This window comes from Archocentrus centrarchus, chromosome 6 (assembly GCF_007364275.1).
Source record: "Archocentrus centrarchus isolate MPI-CPG fArcCen1 chromosome 6, fArcCen1, whole genome shotgun sequence".
Lineage (NCBI taxonomy): Eukaryota > Metazoa > Chordata > Actinopteri > Cichliformes > Cichlidae > Archocentrus > Archocentrus centrarchus.
Window position 1 is genome coordinate 34,878,755 of NC_044351.1, and position 19,293 is coordinate 34,898,047.

The 19,293-nt window shown below is 47.0% G+C and overlaps 1 protein-coding gene across 1 annotated transcript; it reads left to right on the forward strand.

The window, feature by feature from the left end:
* Positions 1 to 13: 13 nt before the first annotated feature.
* Positions 14 to 19,094, forward strand: arpin (actin related protein 2/3 complex inhibitor). The gene is made up of 6 exons (XM_030731932.1): positions 14 to 183; positions 1,255 to 1,330; positions 1,784 to 1,916; positions 3,475 to 3,681; positions 11,720 to 11,877; positions 18,798 to 19,094. Exons 1-6 carry the CDS (start codon positions 92 to 94, stop codon positions 18,804 to 18,806), a joined length of 675 nt encoding a protein of 224 aa, XP_030587792.1. The 5' UTR covers positions 14 to 91; the 3' UTR covers positions 18,807 to 19,094.
* The last annotated feature ends 199 nt before the right edge of the window (positions 19,095 to 19,293 follow it).

Here is a 19,293-nt window from a genome sequence, read left to right on the forward strand (position 1 = left end):
TGTGTGAAGAACCGAGCGCACCTCTCACACAGGGACGAACAGGAAGTCCGGAAAAAGGAAAAATCTGAGGGAAGGGAAAAGTTTTCAGAAGATGAGTCGAATTTATCACAACACGTCTTTGCAGAACAAACCGGTCCACAATGAAAGGTTTGACCGTGCGTGGCATCCCTCCGCGTTTGAAAGGTAAGTGTTCAGGTGACACCCACAGTGTGGAGGCAGCGCCAAACTCCATTCATAAATCCGTCGGTTTTTCATGACCTGCTGAGCAGATCAGTCACACGCTGCAAAAACATTTTTAATGAATTATTTCGGGTATATGCAACACAGTGTCGGCATATGTATACTATAACCCCACCTTACCAGCTACACCAGTGAAATGCAGCATGCATATATATATATATATATATATATATATATATATATATATATATATATATATATATATATATATATATATATATAAGGTGGGGGGGTTACAGTTGTAAGTACCTTGGAATCCCACAGCCAAAAGGGAACCTGCCAGTTATCAGATATCCTGCTGGGATAATATGCTGGCCAGAGGAGGAGATAGAAGCTACTGACAAGAAAGCTCCTTACCATGCATGGAGGGTTTCACCCCAGATCCTGAGACTGTACGCTGAGTGGAAGGAAGGAGGCCGAGGACTAGTGAGTGTCAGAACCACTGTCCTAGATGAAACAATGAAGATCCATGAGTACATCAGGAAGATGGCCACAAAGGATCATGTGCTTATTGAGTACCTCAGGCAAAAGAAACCCGAGAAAGAAGAGGAGGAAGAACAGGAACCAGCATGGAAGGACAGACCTCTGCACGGCATGTACCACCAGCAGATAGAAGAAGTGGCTTGCAGACTGATCTCCAGGGATTTTATAGAACAGCTAATGTGGTAAATTTCAGGGATTTTAGATATATGAAGGCCTGCTGCTGGCCGGATGTAAAGTGAAGTGACTTTGTGTGGATGAGCTCCCAGTTTGTGGTCTTTGTTAGATCCAGTAAAGAAACACTGTTGTGTGAGCAGCCAGTGGAAATGGTGAGTCTGGATTTCAGAGGACAGTAGAACTGATCCAAAACATGTTTATGTTTTCCTTTATTAGATTCATGTGTACAGTAAATGATCCAGCCTAGAGTTCTGGTTCTGTATTTAACTGAATCCACATTTAGCACTCAGTCTCAATAAGACAGCAATTTGTTCTCCCAGTACAAATTTAGATATTCAGTATTATGTTTCTACACAGTGGCCCTGGAGTTCTGCTAGAAGGAAAGTTGCTCGATGTTTCCAGACATGCGATCACCGACAGCAACAATCAAAAGGTACAGTCTGTTAGAGTCTGGCATGACCTTCTCATTTCTCAACAGTAGATCTAAATTCTTGTCATAAAGGAGCATGCATTGGGGATACTCAGCAGAAATAAGAACAGTTGAGAACCACTGTACAGTGGAAGTTCTCTGTTTATTTGTAGTTTCATTTGTAGTCAGCACATTGTCGAAGTAAATCATACTTTATTCTAGATAAGGCACAAATGAAATGGTGCGTGAAAAAGCCTTTTCAAAAGTGTTTATAAATTAATAAATGTTGACTAAACACAAATGAATTATAAGTGTATGTAAATATAAGTGATGAACTTAAAATATGAATGCAAACCTCAGCAAAATAACCAAAATACTGACTGAGAAAAGTTCCAAAGATTTCCCTGCAAACACAGAGAGAGATGTCACAGATAAATGAAGCACAAATGACACTTTTATCTTCTGTCACTGTCACAGCTACGTTTCTATGTTCTGTACATCAAGCCCAGCCACATCCATCAGAGGAAGTTTGATGCCAGTGGAAATGAGGTCGAACCGAACTTCAGTGACACCAGAAAGGTCAACACTGGCTTCCTCATGTCCTCCTACAGTGAGTCCACAGTGACAGACATTTGTGTTTATGTTTGAATATCTTCTCTCTGCCTGTTTTGGATTCTATATTACAATATAATAATAAAATAGCAAAGAATTAAAAGGCTTGAGCAGTGTGTAATGTGGTTAACCATCAATATCTGCAGGGGGATTAAAAATATGGCTGTTTTATTAAACTGAACTTGGCAGAAACAGATGTCTTCTCTCCATCATCAAGGATTTCTCTGTGCTTTAGACTGCACTCTAACTCGTCTGCATCACATTGTCCAAGTTGAGCAGTAAGAAAAAGCGTATCTTTTAAGATGATAAATCAGAGAAGCTTGTTTATATGCTAATGCTAGCTCTGTTTCCATAATTACACAGATATTAACTGTTGCCAACAGCTACTTGCCTAGCTCACTAGTGTCCCATCAGTTTCCCGTCTGAGACCAGTTCATCCATAATGTGCATCCACAAACAACCAGAAAAAACATGCCCAGCTCCAGAATTTAACCAAACATGGACATGCCACTGAAAATGCCGGCCCCATATAGATTCCAATGGAATCGTAGCCAAGCAGAGTTAAGCCTGCTTCCAGGCTTAACTCTGCTTGATAAGACAGTAGTCTTGTGTCTGGACAGACATTCCAGACATCTGGTAAAAAGTTGCTTCTATCATCTGAGGAATATTTCCAAGTTGAGGTCAATTTTATCCAAATGTGACCTAGGGATGATTATTCATGCTTTTATTTCCTCTCGTTTAGATTATTGTAATTCTCTTTTTACATGTTTTAATAAATCTGCTGTAACTCATCTGCAGCTGGTCCAGAATGCTGCAGCGAGGCTTTTGACAGGAACCAACAGAAGGGCACACATCACACCTGTTTTATCCTCTCTACATTGGCTACCTGTAAAATTTAGAATTGATTTCAAACTTTTAGTCTTGACTTTCAGAGCTTTTAATGGACAGGCCCCCCAATACATCACCGAAATGTTGACCGTTTTTTCTTCAGGCCGCACTCTTCGGTCCTCAAGCCAGAACCTCCTGAGGGTCCCTAAGACCCATTTTAAAACCCGGGGTGACCGGTCCTTTCAAGTAGTAGCTCCCAGGCTGTGGAATGCCCTGCCGTTGTCTCTCCGTATGGCCGAATCTGTTGATTCTTTTAAAAAGCAGCTCAAGACACTTTTATTCAGACAAGCTTTTAGTTAAATGTCTTACTTTGTCTTATCGGCTATTGTTATTTATTTTACTTGCACATTGTAAAGCACTTTGTGATTTTATCTGTGAAAGGTGCTATATAAATAAAGTTTTACTTACTTACTTACTTACACAAGACGGCAGTAATTTACAAGATGGATGCAAACAGGCAAGAAGCTTTATGACAGAACATTGAGTTATAACAAGAGAAATCACTTTCACTTTGGTAGGTTTCAATTCTGGTCTGTAAAATTTACTGGGCAAGCACTCCCTGCTTTGCTTACCCTGTTGGAATGTGACTGGTATTTAATAAGAAGTGGACGAGGAGCTCTTAATTCCATCAAATTTAATTGGCTTCATTGTGTATTCTTTCTTTACAGAGGTGGAAGCTAAAGGTGAGTCGGACCGTTTGTCTAAGGAACAGCTGTCAGCGGCGGTGAACAAAGCCGAGCTGGTGAAGATAACTGACAAGCACCGGCCTGCTGGGACCTGGGCATTTTGGTATGCAGAGTCGGACATGGAAAAAACAGAACTAGAAACAGGACAGGAAGTACGGCTGAAGACCAGAGGAAACAGTCCTTTCATATGTGAGTCTGTCCAACTTACTGTTTGCTACTTGCATCTATAATCCTGCTTTTTGTACATCTATAACTGAGGTATCCAGATTGTGCTGACACGAGTGTGGATTTTATCATTCAGGACTGTCGTCCTTAAACTCGTAACATCCATGAGGTCATCAGCAACTCGAGAAAAAAAAGAAAAAAACTCTAAAGAAAATAAAACTGATGCTTTGACCTGACAAATGTTGGCCAGTATAGTAGAAAAATATAAGTTAATACAAGTGAATCATTGCTGTCTAACTGTGTACACTAGGGCTGCAACTAACGACTATTTTGATAGTCGATTAGTCATCGACTATTGAAACAATTAGTCGACTAGTCGGATTATGAATTGCATAATTATGAAATGGCACTTATTTAGCTATCAGCTTTTACATTTAGCATTAGGTTATTTAAAATGTGGTAGTAACACATACTTCATTCAAAACCTTTAATCAGGTTTGCTGCTGATATGACTAACGGTTCATTTTTCCAACCATAAAAAAAATATATATAGTACTTTTTTGTCCCTGTAAAACAAAGTTTGCACAGTTTTACCAGTGTCCCCCATCACTAAACGTGCGGCTGAATGCTATCCGATCTTTAACTCTGACGTCGTTTCTGGGTCCAAATGATTCTAAATAAGCAGCAACGGTATAACCCAGGGGTCGGCAACCTGCGACTCCGGAGCCGTATGCGGCTCATCCAGGCTTAATGTGCGGCTCTGCGGGTCGTGGAAGTAAATTATCAGTATCCAGTTGAAGTGCATTTTGTTTTTCTCAGTTCGGTTTTTGTTGTAGTTTTAAATTGGAACATTAGTGTGATCTTGAAATATTAAAATAATGTAGCGATTCTCTTAGTTAGAGAGCGTGTTGATGTTGTGGGATTTCGGACTGTTCGGGAGGTTCGTGAAGGCAGCATGGAGAGAGAGAAAAGACCGAGAGCTTGCCTGTGTGTGTGTGTTGCTGTTCCGTTGTTGTAGTTGTGGTTGGCGTGGCTGTGGCCTACAGCAGCCGTTTTTCTGGTAATAAAGACGACCTTTGTTGTGAACATCGCCGACTGTGGAAGTGTGTTTACAACGTTACATTGGTGTCAGAAGTCAAACTGCTAACCGTCGGCTAGCCCTGCTTCGGCTACCTCAGTTGACAGCCTGCGCTAACTATGGCAGCGCAGCGAGATGTGGCCGGGGCCCGCCCGAAGATCAAGAGAGAGGCTATGGACAGTGACTTTGGGGGCACGCTGGGTCCTGAGGGAGCGGACAGTGCCGGAGAGCATTTGGCCCGCCTCAGACGGACTGCCGGAGGCCTGGCGGCCGCCGCTGGCTTTAGCCCATCGACTGCAGGAATATACGCGGGCGCGGAGACGCCCGCCCCGAACAGCGCGGGGCCCGTGCTTGGCGATAGTGGCGCCCGGCCCTGCCAGGCAAATGTGAAAACCCCCAAGTACTCCGGTAAGGCTGACTGGGAGGCCTTCCATGCTCAATTTGAACTGTTAGCGCATGCTGCGGCCTGGTCCACAGACACTAAAGCACTCCAGCTAGCCTTGTGCCTCACTGACGACGCTTTGGCATGCCTGCTGCTGCTTAGCCCAGCGGAGAGGGGTGACTACAGGGCTCTGGTTGGTGCTCTGCAGCGGCGGTTTGGGCAGTGTGGCCAGCCTGCTGTCCTGCGGTCCGAACTGACGAGTAGACGGAGACAACCGGGTGAGCCGCTTCGCGCTTTGGCTAATGACATTGAGATGCTAGCGAAGAAAGCATATGCCCACATGCCCATCGACGTGCAGAACGAGCTGGCCAGAGACCAGTTCATCCGCGCCATTATCCCTGGTGAGCTGCGCATCCAGACTCAACTTTCCCACCCCCGCAATCTGCATGAGGCCCTGGAGATGGCCTTGGAGAGGGAGGCTGTGGTGGCTTCTGCGGGGTGCGACCATAGCGAGTATGACCCGGTGGTGAGGGCTGCGGTGCCGGAGGCCCCGGGCCAGGGGGTGCCAGCTTGGGCGGCCGAATTGACCGAACTGGTTCGAGGCGTGTCTCTACAATCTTCACGCCGCGGTGCTCGTCCTCGCCGAGACCCTCCTGTTTGCTGGACGTGCGGACAGCTGGGCCACATCAGCGTGCGATGCCCAGACCGTGCCGGTGTTCAGGGAAACGCCTCAGGGCCTGCGTAGGCGGGACGGCGCAGGCCCCTTCTTCTGTGTCCCAATCCGCCGGGGCGCCGGTGGACAGAGCCCAACGGTACAGCTGGGGGTGCGGGGCTCAGCTCCCCCCAGAAGCAGACGACAGCACAGAGTCCGCGAGGGTGGTGGGCTGGACGCGTGCAGGGGATTTTTGTCACATCCCCATCACCCTGGCAGGGGCTCCGTGCACAGCTCTGGTCGACACTGGCTCCACTGCGACCTTGATGAGACCTGACGTGGTGCCGGTGGGAACCCAGTTGGAACCAACTACAGTAAAACTGCGTACAGTGACTGGTGAGTTAGCCCCGATGTTGGGAAAAGGACTGGTCCCTATTCAGGTGGGGGGCCTGGGAGTGAACTTGGAGGTGTGGGTGGCAGCGGTGCAGGACGTTTGCATATTAGGCCTGGACTTTCTGCGGGCCTCACAGAGTGTCTTAGACCTGGGGAATAACACGCTGACCTTTCCAGGGGGCCCCATGGTTGACCTGGTGCGCCCCGCACAGGCCCCGAACCTACACCCGCCAAAGTCGAGAGCAGCGGGGGTGCACCATGGGGCACACCTTCCGCCCCCGATCTACCCCCCTGCACCCCTGTCCCCTGACCCTGATTTAGCCACCGTGGTGGGTTCTCCTGCCTCAGACCAGCACACTGTAATGGGGGAGGGGGATAGACTGGCAGTAGTGAGGGACATATGGACACGTAGCTGCCAAGATTTAGATCATCCACAGCGGGAGGAGCTGTGGCAGGTGCTGCTGGAGTTCAAGGACATTTTTGCTCTGTCAGAAGACGAGGTAGGCTTAACTCACCTCCTGCAGCACGACATTGACACGGGAGATGCACGGCCTGTGAAGTCACGCCCTCGCCGCCTCCCCCTGGCGCATCAGGCTGCGGCTGATAGTGCGATCGGGGAGATGCTCAGGGCTGGCGTCATTGAACCCTCCGACAGCCCCTGGGCCTCGGGGGTTGTGATGGTTAAAAAGAAGAAGAGCCCCAAAATGAGATTCTGTGTCGATTTTAGGCCGTTGAACAGTGTGACTAAGAAAGACTCATACCCGCTGCCCCGCATCGATGAGTGCCTGGATTTGGTTTCCGGCTCTTCCTGGTTCTCCTCGCTGGACCTGCGTAGCGGGTATTGGCAAGTGCCCCTCAGCCCCGCAGCCAGACCAAAGACTGCTTTCAGCACAGGCAGGGGGCTGTGGCAATTCCGTGTTCTCTGCTTCGGCCTATGCAATGCGCCGGCCACGTTTGAAAGGTTGGTGGAAAAGGTGCTGGCTGATATTCCCCGACAGGAATGTTTGGTCTACTTGGACGACATCCTGGTCCACGGAAGTTCCTTCGAGGCAGCTCTGGCATCCCTGCGGCAGATTCTACAGCGGATAGCGGCAGCGGGCCTGAAACTCCACCCTGATAAGTGCTGCTTTATGAGGAAAGAGCTGGAGTTCCTGGGACACAAAATCGGGGGTGAGGGTATCAGTACGCTGGAGGAGAAAGTGCAGGCGGTGAAGGACTGGCCAACCCCCACAAACTTGAAGGACTTAAAGAGCTTCCTTGGTCTGGCGTCCTACTACAGGCGGTTTGTAAGGGGGTTCTCCTGTATTGCTGCGCCCCTGTTCCGCCTGCAGAAAAAGGATAGTGACTTTGACTGGTCAGCAGGATGTGAACAGGCTTTTGAGCGGCTGAAAAACGCCCTAACAGAATCTCCCACCCTCGCCACCCCGGACCCCAGTCTGCCGTTTATTCTAGACACAGATGCCAGCGATGTCGGAATGGGGGCAGTGTTGAGCCAGGTGGGGCCAGCGGGGGAGAGAGTGGTGGCGTACTTCAGCAGAACCTTTAATAAGGCTGAACGACGCTACTGTGTGACGCGAAGGGAGCTCCTGGCCATAGTACGGGCAATAAGTCACTTCAGGTACTACCTTTGTGGCCTGCCCTTCACTGTCCGGTCAGACCATTCAGCCTTGCAGTGGCTAATGGCGTTTAAGGAGCCAGAGGGGCAGATTGCACGCTGGCTGGAGGAATTAGCGCCATACGTCTTCGAAGTGAAGTACCGAGCGGGGGCTCACCACGCCAACGCAGATGCCATGTCCCGCCGCCCCTGTGCTCCAGCTGGTTGCCGGTACTGCGAAAAGCGGGAAGCCCGGGAGGAGGAGCTCCGGGCTGGGGGAGAGCATGATTCCGGGTGTAGCGGAGGTGAGCTGGCCTGCAGAGTGGCACAGGTGATTGACCCGCTCGAGTGGAGAGCGCAACAGGAGCAGGATGTTGACCTCCGGCCAGTGCTACAATGGGTGGAGTCTGGTCAAAGACCGCAGTGGAGCGGAGTGGCTGGATACTCACCTGCAACTAAAGGACTGTTTGTGAAATTTTCAGCTCTCCGAGTAAAGGACGGAGTGCTGCAGAGAGCCTGGAAGGAGCCAGCTACGGGGGAGGAGAGGTGGCAGGTGGTGGTCCCCAGGGCCCTGAGGGAGGCAGTTTTGAAGGCCTCCCACGGAACTGCCGGGGTGGGGCATTTTGGAGTTTCCAAAACCCTTCGGCGGCTCCGGCAGAGTTTCTACTGGGGGCAGCTCAGGAGGGATGTTGAGGACTTTTGCCGCCGGTGTGACCTCTGTGCAGCGCACAAGGGTCCCTCAGACCAGTCCCGGGCCCAGCTACAGCAGTTAGCAGTGGGAGCCCCGATGGAGAGAGTAGCAGTGGACGTGATGGGGCCTTTTCCACGCACAGACAGAGGAAATCGTTATGTCTTAGTTGCCATGGACTACTTCACAAAATGGCCGGAGGCATATGCCATACCCGACCAGGAGGCGGAGACGGTGGTCGACAGGCTGGTGGAGGGCATGTTTGCCAGGTTCGGGATGGCAGAAACCATTCACAGTGACCAGGGAAGGAACTTTGAGTCGGCTGTTTTCTCTGTCATGTGTGAGCGCTTAGGGATGCGAAAGACCCGGACGACACCGTTACACCCGCAGAGTGATGGGCTCGTCGAGCGCTTCAACAGGACCCTGGCGAAACAGCTGGCCATCCTCACTGCAGAGCACCAGCGTGATTGGGACATGCATCTCCCCCTTGTTTTGTTGGCGTATAGGTCCGCTGTGCAGGATTCCACCTTGTGTACGCCTGCCCTGCTCATGCTGGGGCGAGAGCTACGGACGCCAGCGGAGATGGCACTGGGGAGGCCTCCGGACGCTCCGGTAGTCGTACCGGGTCCGGAATACGCCAGGAGACTGCAGGACCGGCTGGAGTCGGCCCATGCTTTTGCCCGTGATCAGCTGGAGAAAGCGGGAATGAGACAGAAAAGGAATTATGACTTGAGGGTAAAAGGGAAAGACTTCAGGGCCGGTGACCTTGTGTGGGTGTACAGCCCGAGGAGGAAGAAAGGCCGGTGCCCTAAGCTGGACTGCCACTGGGTGGGGCCTTGTGTAGTGGTAGAGAAGCTGGGGGAAGTGGTGTACAGGGTTCAGCTGCCGACTAGGGGGAGACGAGTGGCCCTTCATAGAGACAGGCTGGCTCCATATAAGGGTGATGTGCGCCCGGTCCAGTCGACCCCCCTGAGAAATGAAACAGCCACAGCCCCAGACTCACTGACTGTGCCCCCTTCTACTGCCCCACAGCTTCCTCCACTTTTGCACCCCATCCCAGATCAAAAGCAGGGTGCTGCAGGACAGCAGACACAGCCCCAAGTGTCGTCTACAAGGGGGCTGCAGAGGCAGAGAAGACCCCCAGGTCACCTCAGAGACTTTGTACGGGATCCCTCGGGGCGAGGGATTTAGTGAGGGGGGGCAATGTAGCGATTCTCTTAGTTAGAGAGCGTGTTGATGTTGTGGGATTTCGGACTGTTCGGGAGGTTCGTGAAGGCAGCATGGAGAGAGAGAAAAGACCGAGAGCTTGCCTGGTGTGTGTGTTGCTGTTCCGTTGTTGTAGTTGTGGTTGGCGTGGCTGTGGCCTACAGCAGCCGTTTTTCTGCTAATAAAGACGACCTTTGTTGTGAACATCGCCGACTGTGGAAGTGTGTTTACAACGTTACAATAAAATCATTTTACTTATTTATTTTAGTTTCTCAATATATGCGTCACTCGCGGTAACCTATACCGGCTTCCGGTAGCGGCTACCGGCTTCCGCTATTATTTGCGGCTTTTCCGTGTAAACCGGGTTCAAATGGCTCTTTCCGGATTACGGGTTGCCGACCCCTGGTATAACCAATGACTGGTCACTATTAAAGATGATTCTAACGTACCTTATCAACTGCAGCTATTTCCGCTTCTCTTTTTATCATCAGTAAAATCACACCTGAGTGTGTTTTTTTCGAGTTATAGCAACCAGGGACACAGCATTGCGGCAACTTGATCACGTGACAGTTTGGACCAGGAAATGGAATTCTACGTCATCACTTAACAGCCGGATTGCGCATGTGTGAAGCTCGCCAGAGAAAGACGGACAGGAAGATGTCTCACTACGTAAAAAAAAAAATCACCAGTAATAATAAACGACTATTGTCGACAATTAAATTCGTCGTCGACTATTTTTATTGTCGATTATTGTTGACTATGTCGACTAATCGTTGCAGCCCTAGTGTACACATATAGATGCTGTAACTGTCTTTGTTTATGTGACTTGAACTTTCTTTATGAGTGCACAGGAAGTACGACTCTGAGCTTTCAGTAGATTCTGATTTACACCTTTTTATGTCGACTTCATTAAACTTTGTTCTGTCGCTGCTGAACTGCAGACGTGCTGTGCATGTGAAACACGTGCTTTAAAGGGTTTCTCTTTCTTTGTGATCAGACGCTCTAAGACCTTATTGCTGATGAAATCATATAAAATACACTTTGGAGCTTCACAGTCTTGTTTCAGATTTCCACCACACCGGCCTGCTCACTAGTTTAAAGCGGGCAGATGCAAGGTTGGCACACAGAAATGTAACAGTGGGTGGGTGCTGGGGGTGCTGGAAACTGTACGTCAAAGGTGTTTCAGACTCGGGTCACCCTGATCACAGGGTTGATGCTCGGTCCCCTCGTACGTTCTGGAGAAGAGAAGGTTTAGTCCTGGTTTTTGATGTGCGTCGTTTACAAGGATTATTTTTTCAGTCCCTGATCACCAAGACTTGGAAGAGCAATTTTTAAAAGCCAAAAACCACATAATAGCCTTCATCAGGGGTTTGGATAATGTTTTTAAATGCTTTTACCTTCCTGCTCTTTTTGAACTGGCATCGATGTGTTTACTTGGTTATGGTGCAGTACCTGTGGATCACCTTCAGCTGTAACAGTAAAGGATCTTTAAGACTGTGAACCTTGTTTAACCTTTGAGTTTGAAGCAGCTGGTCTGAGGTCTGCCTTTGTGTTTTTCAAAGCCCGAGGCTCTGTTTGCTTTTCATGGTCTTCACAGTTGATGGAGTCTGGACCCTGCTCCGACCTCAGCAGCAGCGGGGAGTCGAGGAAAGTTTCTCCTCGAGAGGAGAGAGCAGAGTTTAACTAATTCAGAGCACTCATCATCCTTTTGATATCCAATATGTGTCCTTTGAGCTTTCACGGCCTCTGCTTTTCACATTTTAGCCGGGATTCATTCTGATGTGATGGACATTTATTAAAAGACGTTTCTATCTTGTTTTTTTATTGCTTTGTTATTTCAGTCTGTTTAGATTTAAGCCACTGAACACTTTCTCAGATTTCTTCTGTATCAGAGTCACTTAGACATCCTTACAGTGATGGCAAAGCTTAAAGAGAGGTGCCTTAGGTTTAAAAGTTCATAGTTCACTTCTTTTAAGATCTGTGAACTCCTTTAAAAACATTAAAAATCTTTTATCTTATTTACTTCTGTGCTTCATGTCCTGCATAAAAACATTTATGTTCTCCTCCAGCGTCTTTGGCCAAAATTGATGGCGGCGCGGTGACCAAGTGTAACTTTGCTGGAGACGAGAAGACTGGAGCTTCGTGGACAGACAAAATAATGGCCAACAAGGCCGATGCCATTCAGAAGCCTGAAGGAGGAGGCGAGGGAGCAGAGGAGGACGAATGGGTGAGGACAGAGTCTGTAAACAAATTAAATGACTCACATAATCCCAGGGATGTAGCCCAGATCAGTGATTTGCCATTTTTTTCCTTTTCCTAAAAACTTGCTGAAAGACTTCCTTTTAATTTCCTGAAAATTAGCCCAAAATAAAGAGCAGCTGCAAACCCCCCCCCCCCCCCCCCCCCCCACACACACACACACACACACACACACACACAGAACAGAGCAGTATCTTTGACTACAGGCTCGGCGTGGAGTCAGATACAGCACGAAAAGACGAGCGGGGCTGGAAGCAGATTAAAAAAGTTGCTTGCAGATGTGCAGCAACTGTGTGCAGGCTGAAGTAGCTTAAACAGCGTCTGTAAAGGTTTCCAGGACATGAGGCGAGCAGTCAGCTGATGCATTAAGCTGTGGTCTGGCGGAAATGCAGCTAAGACTGAGCTCTGGGGCTTGTCTGAAGCAATGCTGTGATCCCTTTTTTTTCAGCTGCAGTGGAAATGTCTGTTTTTAGTGGATGCTCAAAAATACCAATGTTATTTAAAATTTCAGCCGCTCAGTAGTTACTCTAACGAGCATTGTTAGCAGATGAGACTGCGCAGCGGTATTCAGATGCGGTTCTCTTAACATGTCATTTCTTTGATGGAGGAATAAGCAGATCACACACTCTGAAGTCCAACTCGGAGCGGGCAGAGAGAGAGCTTCCCGCCAGCGCTCGCTTCACTTTATTTCCACATTGCATCACAGAACAACACCACTTAACATTGGGCTATGTGTCTAACACGTCACTTCCCATAACTGACTTTTGGGAGTAAAGGCATATACATACACACTACAGAGCACAACCCTTAACACCCCCACTTGCTCTGAGGTTATTTGCTTCATAACCAAAATGACCTTCTTAATACTGGGTTCCAAAAACAAAACTGTTAAACTTGGCTAACTTAACTGTTGTCACAGGCTTGGTCATTATGTCTGCCACCATCTGGTCCGTTGGGCAATAGTTTAGGATGACCTTTCCTTCCTTCACTGTTGATCTGGCAAAGTGGTACTTTATGTCGACATGTTTACATCGCTGTCTCTTTACAGGATTTTTAGCTAATGCTATAGTACCCTGGTTGTCTTCATAAAGCATAGTTGATGCATATTCATAAGAGTCAATGCTTTTAAGTAGTTGCATCAAGTATAGACACTCTTGAATGGTAGCAGCTAAAGCCATATATTCTGCTTCACATGTGGATAATGCAACCGTGGGCTGCTTCTTAGTCTTCCATGAAATCAGTGGTCCCTTTTCAGACAGACTAACACAATAACCAGTTGTGCTGTGGCGATCATTCACATCAGCTGCCCAGTCAGCATCACTGTATGCATGGAGTCTGAGATTCTCATTTTCACATTTTTTGTAACACAACTCCTTTCCAGAAGTACCTTTAAGATACTTTAACACATGTTTTACAGTAGTCCATTGTTGCTCTGTAGGTTCTGCAAAATACTGTGACAGCTTACTCACCACAAAGCTTAAGTCCGGTCTGGTACATGTAGTTAAGTAAATAAGACTGCCAACAGCTTCTCTGTATTTTTTGACATTGTTCATTCTTTCTGTTTCATCATCATAGTCCAGTTTTTGTTCACAAGGTGTAACTCTAGGTTTGCAGTCCTGTATATCAAATCTCTCGAGTATTTTCTTTACATACCCTGTTTGGGACATTTTTACACAGTTTTCACTCTGTTCGAAATCAATCCCGAGAAAATATCTCAGCTTTCCCAAATCCTTCATTTGAAACCTTGCTGTCAGAACCTTTTTGACATCATTTAGTACTTTTCTATTAGTAGCAGCGATGATCAGATCATCTACCCATACTACAAGAATGATTTTATCATGTTCTGTCTGTTTGGTGTACACACAATAATCTGCTGGATTTTGTACAAAATTGTTTTCACACAGGTAATTATGCAAAGTGTTGTTCCAATTTCTACCTGCCTGTTTGAGACCATATAATGATTTGTTCAGTTTACACACCAACTGTTCTTTTCCATTTGATCCCTCTTTGTAACCTTCTGGTTGTTCCAGGTATATTTCACAATCTATTGGTGCGTGGAGATACGCTGTTTTGACGTCCATTTGGTGTAGGATAAGGTTTTCCTGTGCCGCTTTCTGCATCAGGACTCTAATACTAGTTAGATTGGCAGTAGGAGAGAAGGTTTCTTCATAATCAGTTCCCTTTTTCTGACAAAACCCCTTTGCCACATATCTAGCTTTGAATTTGTCAGTTCCGTCGGCATTCTTTTTCACTGCATAAACCCATTTTCCCCCCACTGCCTGCTTGCCTTCAGGAAGGGCTGTTAGGGTAAATGTATTGTTTTCTCTGAGCGATAACATTTCCTCATCCATTGCATTTCTCCATTCTTTGGAATTTTGAGAATGTACAGCTTCTTCAAATGTTAAAGGTACACCACATACAAGTCTGTAGCAATAATCAATATTTGTTAACACCTGATCATTGATTTCCTCATCCATCACATATTCATTCAGGTAACTTGGTTTCTTCCTTACCCTAGAGGGATAGCCTGTTGTGGCTGGTTCTGTGTCACTGATAGTATCAGTTTTGCTGTTCGACTCCAATAAGGAGACGGGATCCTGATTTTGTTCAGGTGTCTTAGGCTCTTCTGTCTCTTTCCTGGACCTGTTTTGTATGTCAAACTCATCTTCTGGTATTAAATCAGTTTGTGTCTGTTGCTCTACCACCTTTTTGGACACAAACTTCACTAGTCTGTGTTTTTGAACTTTTCCTTTGTGTGGAAAATAGATTAGGTAGGCTGGGCTATTTTTGTCATATCCCACAAAAATTCCCTCCTCACATTTTGAGTCTAGTTTTCCCTTGTCTTGTTTGTAAGCGTAACAGGCTGAACCAAACTTCTGCATTCTGGATAGATTTGGTCTTTTACCGCTCACCTTTTGGTAAGGGGTTTGCCCTGTACGTCTGTTGAAACATCTATTTCTTATTATGGCAGCTGTCTGAACCGCGTAAACCCACAATGTTTTAGGTAAGTCGCTCTCTATCAGCATGCACCTTGCCATGTCGAACAGTGTGCGCCAATTTCGCTCGGCTGTGCCGTTCTGGTGCGGCGAGTATGGTGCTGAGGTCTCATGTTTGATGCCATTTTTGTTCAATAGTGCTCGATAACACTTTCCGGTAAACTCTGTGCCATTATCAGACCGTATACACTTAATCTTGCCGTACGGTGCTGTGTCTGCAATAAACTTTTCTGTTGCTTGCGTAGTGTCACTCTTATGTTTTAGAAAGTACACAAAAACTGCACTGGAAAAATCATCCGTGAATGATAACACAAATCTGTAACCTTCAGTAGACTCTGGGTCTATTGGTCCAGCTAAATCTGTGTGAACCAGTTCTAATGCAGCTTTAGCTCTCTTGTCTGGTTCCCTGTTTCTCCATTGAGTGAACTTTCCTTTAATACACACTTCACATTGCTTCACCTGTTTATCACTGTTACCCTTAATGTTCATTCCTTCAACAACATCCTGTAAATTTTGTATGTCATCGTAATTACAATGTCCCAAAATTTTGTGCCATGTTTGGATATCATAAGAACCCTTACACTGATCTTCCCATTCATTACTCACAGTTTGTAGATAGTACAGTCTATTGTACTCTTTGATGGGAAACTTTGTTCCATCTTGATGTTTCAGAACATCTTCTCCCTGTTTGAAAGTTACTGTTGCACCATTGTTAGTAGCTGCTTTCACAGAAAATATGTCCTGTGGATAAGAGGGGATGTACAGCGCCTGTTTTAGGATCGTCTTGCAATGTCGCCCTCTGCTGTCCATCAAAGTCACCTCTGCCTCTCCTCTTCTTTTCGCTACTCCTTTGCATCGGGTGCCGTCAGCCAGTTCAATGCAGTGTGTCTCGGGTTTAAAGTTGTCGTCAAATCTTTTAAATCTTCCAGGGTCTGTGATGATGTGCGAGGTCGCTCCCGTGTCCACCATCAAACCTTTACCACTCGTCCATACCTCCTGGTTTTCTTCGCTCAGCCGAAAAGCATATTCCTTGTCATCCTCTTCATCAGTAGCTTTCCGCGCCTCATCCAGTCGCTGTTTTCTCCTGCACATTTCCTCTCGGTGTGTGGTGCTTTTGCAGAAGTTGCACCATTTCTTGCGGTGGCATGCTTTAGCTTTGTGCCCCTTTTGTCCGCATCTGAAGCACACTAAGTCGGCACCATCTGCTCTTCGTTCACCCACACCTATCTGTGCATACTTCGTGCCTGACTGTGCTCGCGCTTTCATGACGTTGTCCTCCGTCGCCACCGCGCGCATTTTTTCGGTGTCTTCATAACTCCTTAATTTACATTTAAAGTCAGTGAATGTCATTGAAGTTTCGTTTTGTGTGACATGGATGATAAATGGTTTGAATGACTCCGGTAGTCCTTTCATAATCATAGCAATGAGCAGGCCATCACTCAAAGTTTCTTCAGCGTTTCTTAATGCTGTAATGGCGGCTTCCGCTCTCAAAACATAGTCCGTCACACTCTCGCTGTTAGCTTTCTGTAGCGAAGTCAGTTCTGTATATAGGCTGATAACACGGGGCTTACCCTTTCCGGCATAAAAGTCTCTTAGAATCCTTAAAGCCTTTCTTCCCTTGTCGGCAGCTTCACGCATTACTAGCGATAGACTGGTATCATCGAGGAACTGGATAAGCTCTGCGTATGCGTCCGCATTTTTTGTGTCGTCTCCGTCTTCCTCTTCCCATTCTTCTTCGGGCTTTAAAATAACCTCCTTTAAGCCTTGCAGTCGAAGGTGTCCTAAAAACTTTGTCTCCCATAATTCGTACTTCTCAGCATCTCCATCAAAAACTAGCCGTGACCAGCGATTGCTCGTTTCTGTGGTCCTCCGGCTCATGGCGTCCTTTTAGCTTTAGCACTTATCTTCGCCGGGCACGCAGTACGTTGCGACTTTTCTCGGCGGTACCTACCCTTAACTTCAGGTGCTCATTCTCGTTCTTGCCTGGGTCTCGTATCGGGACTGGGCCCATAACCTGTTAGCAGATGAGACTGCGCAGCGGTATTCAGATGCGGTTCTCTTAACATGTCATTTCTTTGATGGAGGAATAAGCAGATCACACACTCTGAAGTCCAACTCGGAGCGGGCAGAGAGAGAGCTTCCCGCCAGCGCTCGCTTCACTTTATTTCCACATTGCATCACAGAACAACACCACTTAACATTGGGCTATGTGTCTAACACGTCACTTCCCATAACTGACTTTTGGGAGTAAAGGCATATACATACACACTACAGAGCACAACCCTTAACAAGCATATTTCCCCAGGGGCCGGGACCCTTCCACTGTGGGGATAAATGAACTTCCAGGAGTTATTTTCCCCCTTAAAACTTGGGGGCGGGGCTGGCAATGCTGAACATTTCTGATTGGTCACTGGTGTGATTGACCTAATCTTGCCTAAACTCTCGGTCTGAAGGAACTTCTTAACTGAAAAGAGTTCTAAAAGGTCGAGTTACTTTTTTACTTACTTACATTTTCTCTGTTTATGATACATTTTAATGTATCATTTTATGACAGAAATTTATGAGAGATATTGTTCAGTCAGCTGATTTTCAGGTATAAATGAAGGAAATTACAGGTCAGACATTCAGCTGCTGCTGCTGGTGAGAACTGAGAGGCTGGAAAGATCTTTCTCCTCCTCTTCCTCCCTCGCTGTAACTGTGGAGTGGCTTGTCTCTAGCACCCCATGCCTTCCTTAAAGTATCGTCCAAGATCAACTGGATTCTTGTCCTGTGGGTAACGCCTTGTGAGTCTGTGCAGATGGCAAAATGCAGTTTGTGTTACTGCCAACAGGTGTCACAGCTGGGCTTTGAATGAAAGGCTGCTCAAGCAGGAAGCTGTGGGCCATCTTTCTGTCTTTAGCACTTAACATTAGATTGTTAACTTTTGAAGCAGCAGTGTACACCTCTCTATTGGTTATGTATCCATGGAGTTGCTGAGGTAGGTGTATGAATATTCAAGGAGGGTGAGTTTCCACTGGCCGTCTCGCCGCTGCTACGTCATTGGTTTCTTCATAAGCATCTTTAGCCTCTCAGCCGCGGTCTCCACGACACGCTGCTGGTACAGATCCGGCTGTGTCTCGGTAACTTTTGAGGAGCAGCGGGGTTGAGAACTCAGTGCTGAAAAAGTTGAAATCATTTCTGTGAGAACAAAGTTATGTTGGAAAGAATCTGTAGGACGCCCCTGTTACGGACGCCTCTCCCATCACCACCGAGGTCAGTGGTTTGAGTCCCATAATTATGTGTGGCTCTGCTGGAGCCGCCTGCTTAGCACCGCCCTGGTGGCAAACGGGTATTAGTAGCCTGACTTTTGGCACATGCAGTAACTGTACTTCATCAGGCAGTTATTTTACTCATTGTTAACCTTTTTACACCAGTCGTGTCACTGGGCTGGAGGTTAATGAAATACAATCCCAACCCGTGGCCTCGTGGACACAACAGGCATTCCTTCACATCAGATCCATATTTAACGTCTCGCCTGTTTGGCACAATGAGTACAAACAGAAGCTGTTGTTGGAGCTGACAGCTCGAAGCCGGCTTTGTCTCAAACTCCATTTATCGCCTCAGATCTTGATTATGAAACGTTTTAAAAAACATGTCATAAATCAGTCATTAAAACACATAAAACATGGAAAACTCAGGAGACTTCTGGAACTTGTGTTTTGGATTTCCTGCTTCATGGTTGCGTGACATCAGCTCATGAAAGGAAGTGAAAGAAGCAGTCAGTTACATAAGGCGTCAGGCCTGGGTGGGGGAACTCCTCCTCTTTAAGCTATGATTTGGCTCTTATTCAGAATCTAAACACAGCAGGTGACATCAGCAAGTTCTCACTGAGCGCGCTCTGTTTCTCCCACAGGATGATTGAGACGTTTCCCATCGGCCTGGACTCACGGCCCGGCTCCGGTCTCCGGGATGGATTTGGACATTTGTACCTCACGCATGTTGGCGTGGAGCTGGAACCCTCGCGTCACCGTCCTGGAGAACGTGCTCGTCTCTTCTCGTGTGCTTCGCCACATTTAGAATTCATGTTTTTTTATCGCAGTAATTAAGCTTATTTTAATCATAATACAGGAAAAAAGTGACATTACCTGTACACATTTGTATACATCATGTTTACTACTCTCTGTTATATTAAAGCACAAAGCTCGACCAATCAGGTTTGCTCATTTAAGTCCACAGTGTGCAGCACAGGTGGGTGCAGAGCCCTCAGATATCACACCTGTTTTTCTCCACTGTCTTCCTTTCAGTCGGTTTTCTCAGGATGTTCAGACTGCACCTTGTTTTGGTCTCAAAGTTTTAATTTTAATGCAGTGATTAAGTTTTAATTAGAGTTTAATGAGCTGCTTCTTTTA

What these genes read in the sequence shown, in the direction of transcription:
- arpin (XM_030731932.1), top strand. Translation starts at nt 92, where the DNA reads ATGAGTCGAATTTATCACAACACGTCTTTGCAGAACAAACCGGTCCAC. An exon ending in CCGACAGCAACAATCAAAAG is followed by an intron (nt 1,331 to 1,783) that starts GTACAGTCTGTT and finishes TCACTGTCACAG; the next exon opens with CTACGTTTCTATGTTCTGTA. An exon ending in AGGAAACAGTCCTTTCATAT is followed by an intron (nt 3,682 to 11,719) that starts GTGAGTCTGTCC and finishes GTTCTCCTCCAG; the next exon opens with CGTCTTTGGCCAAAATTGAT.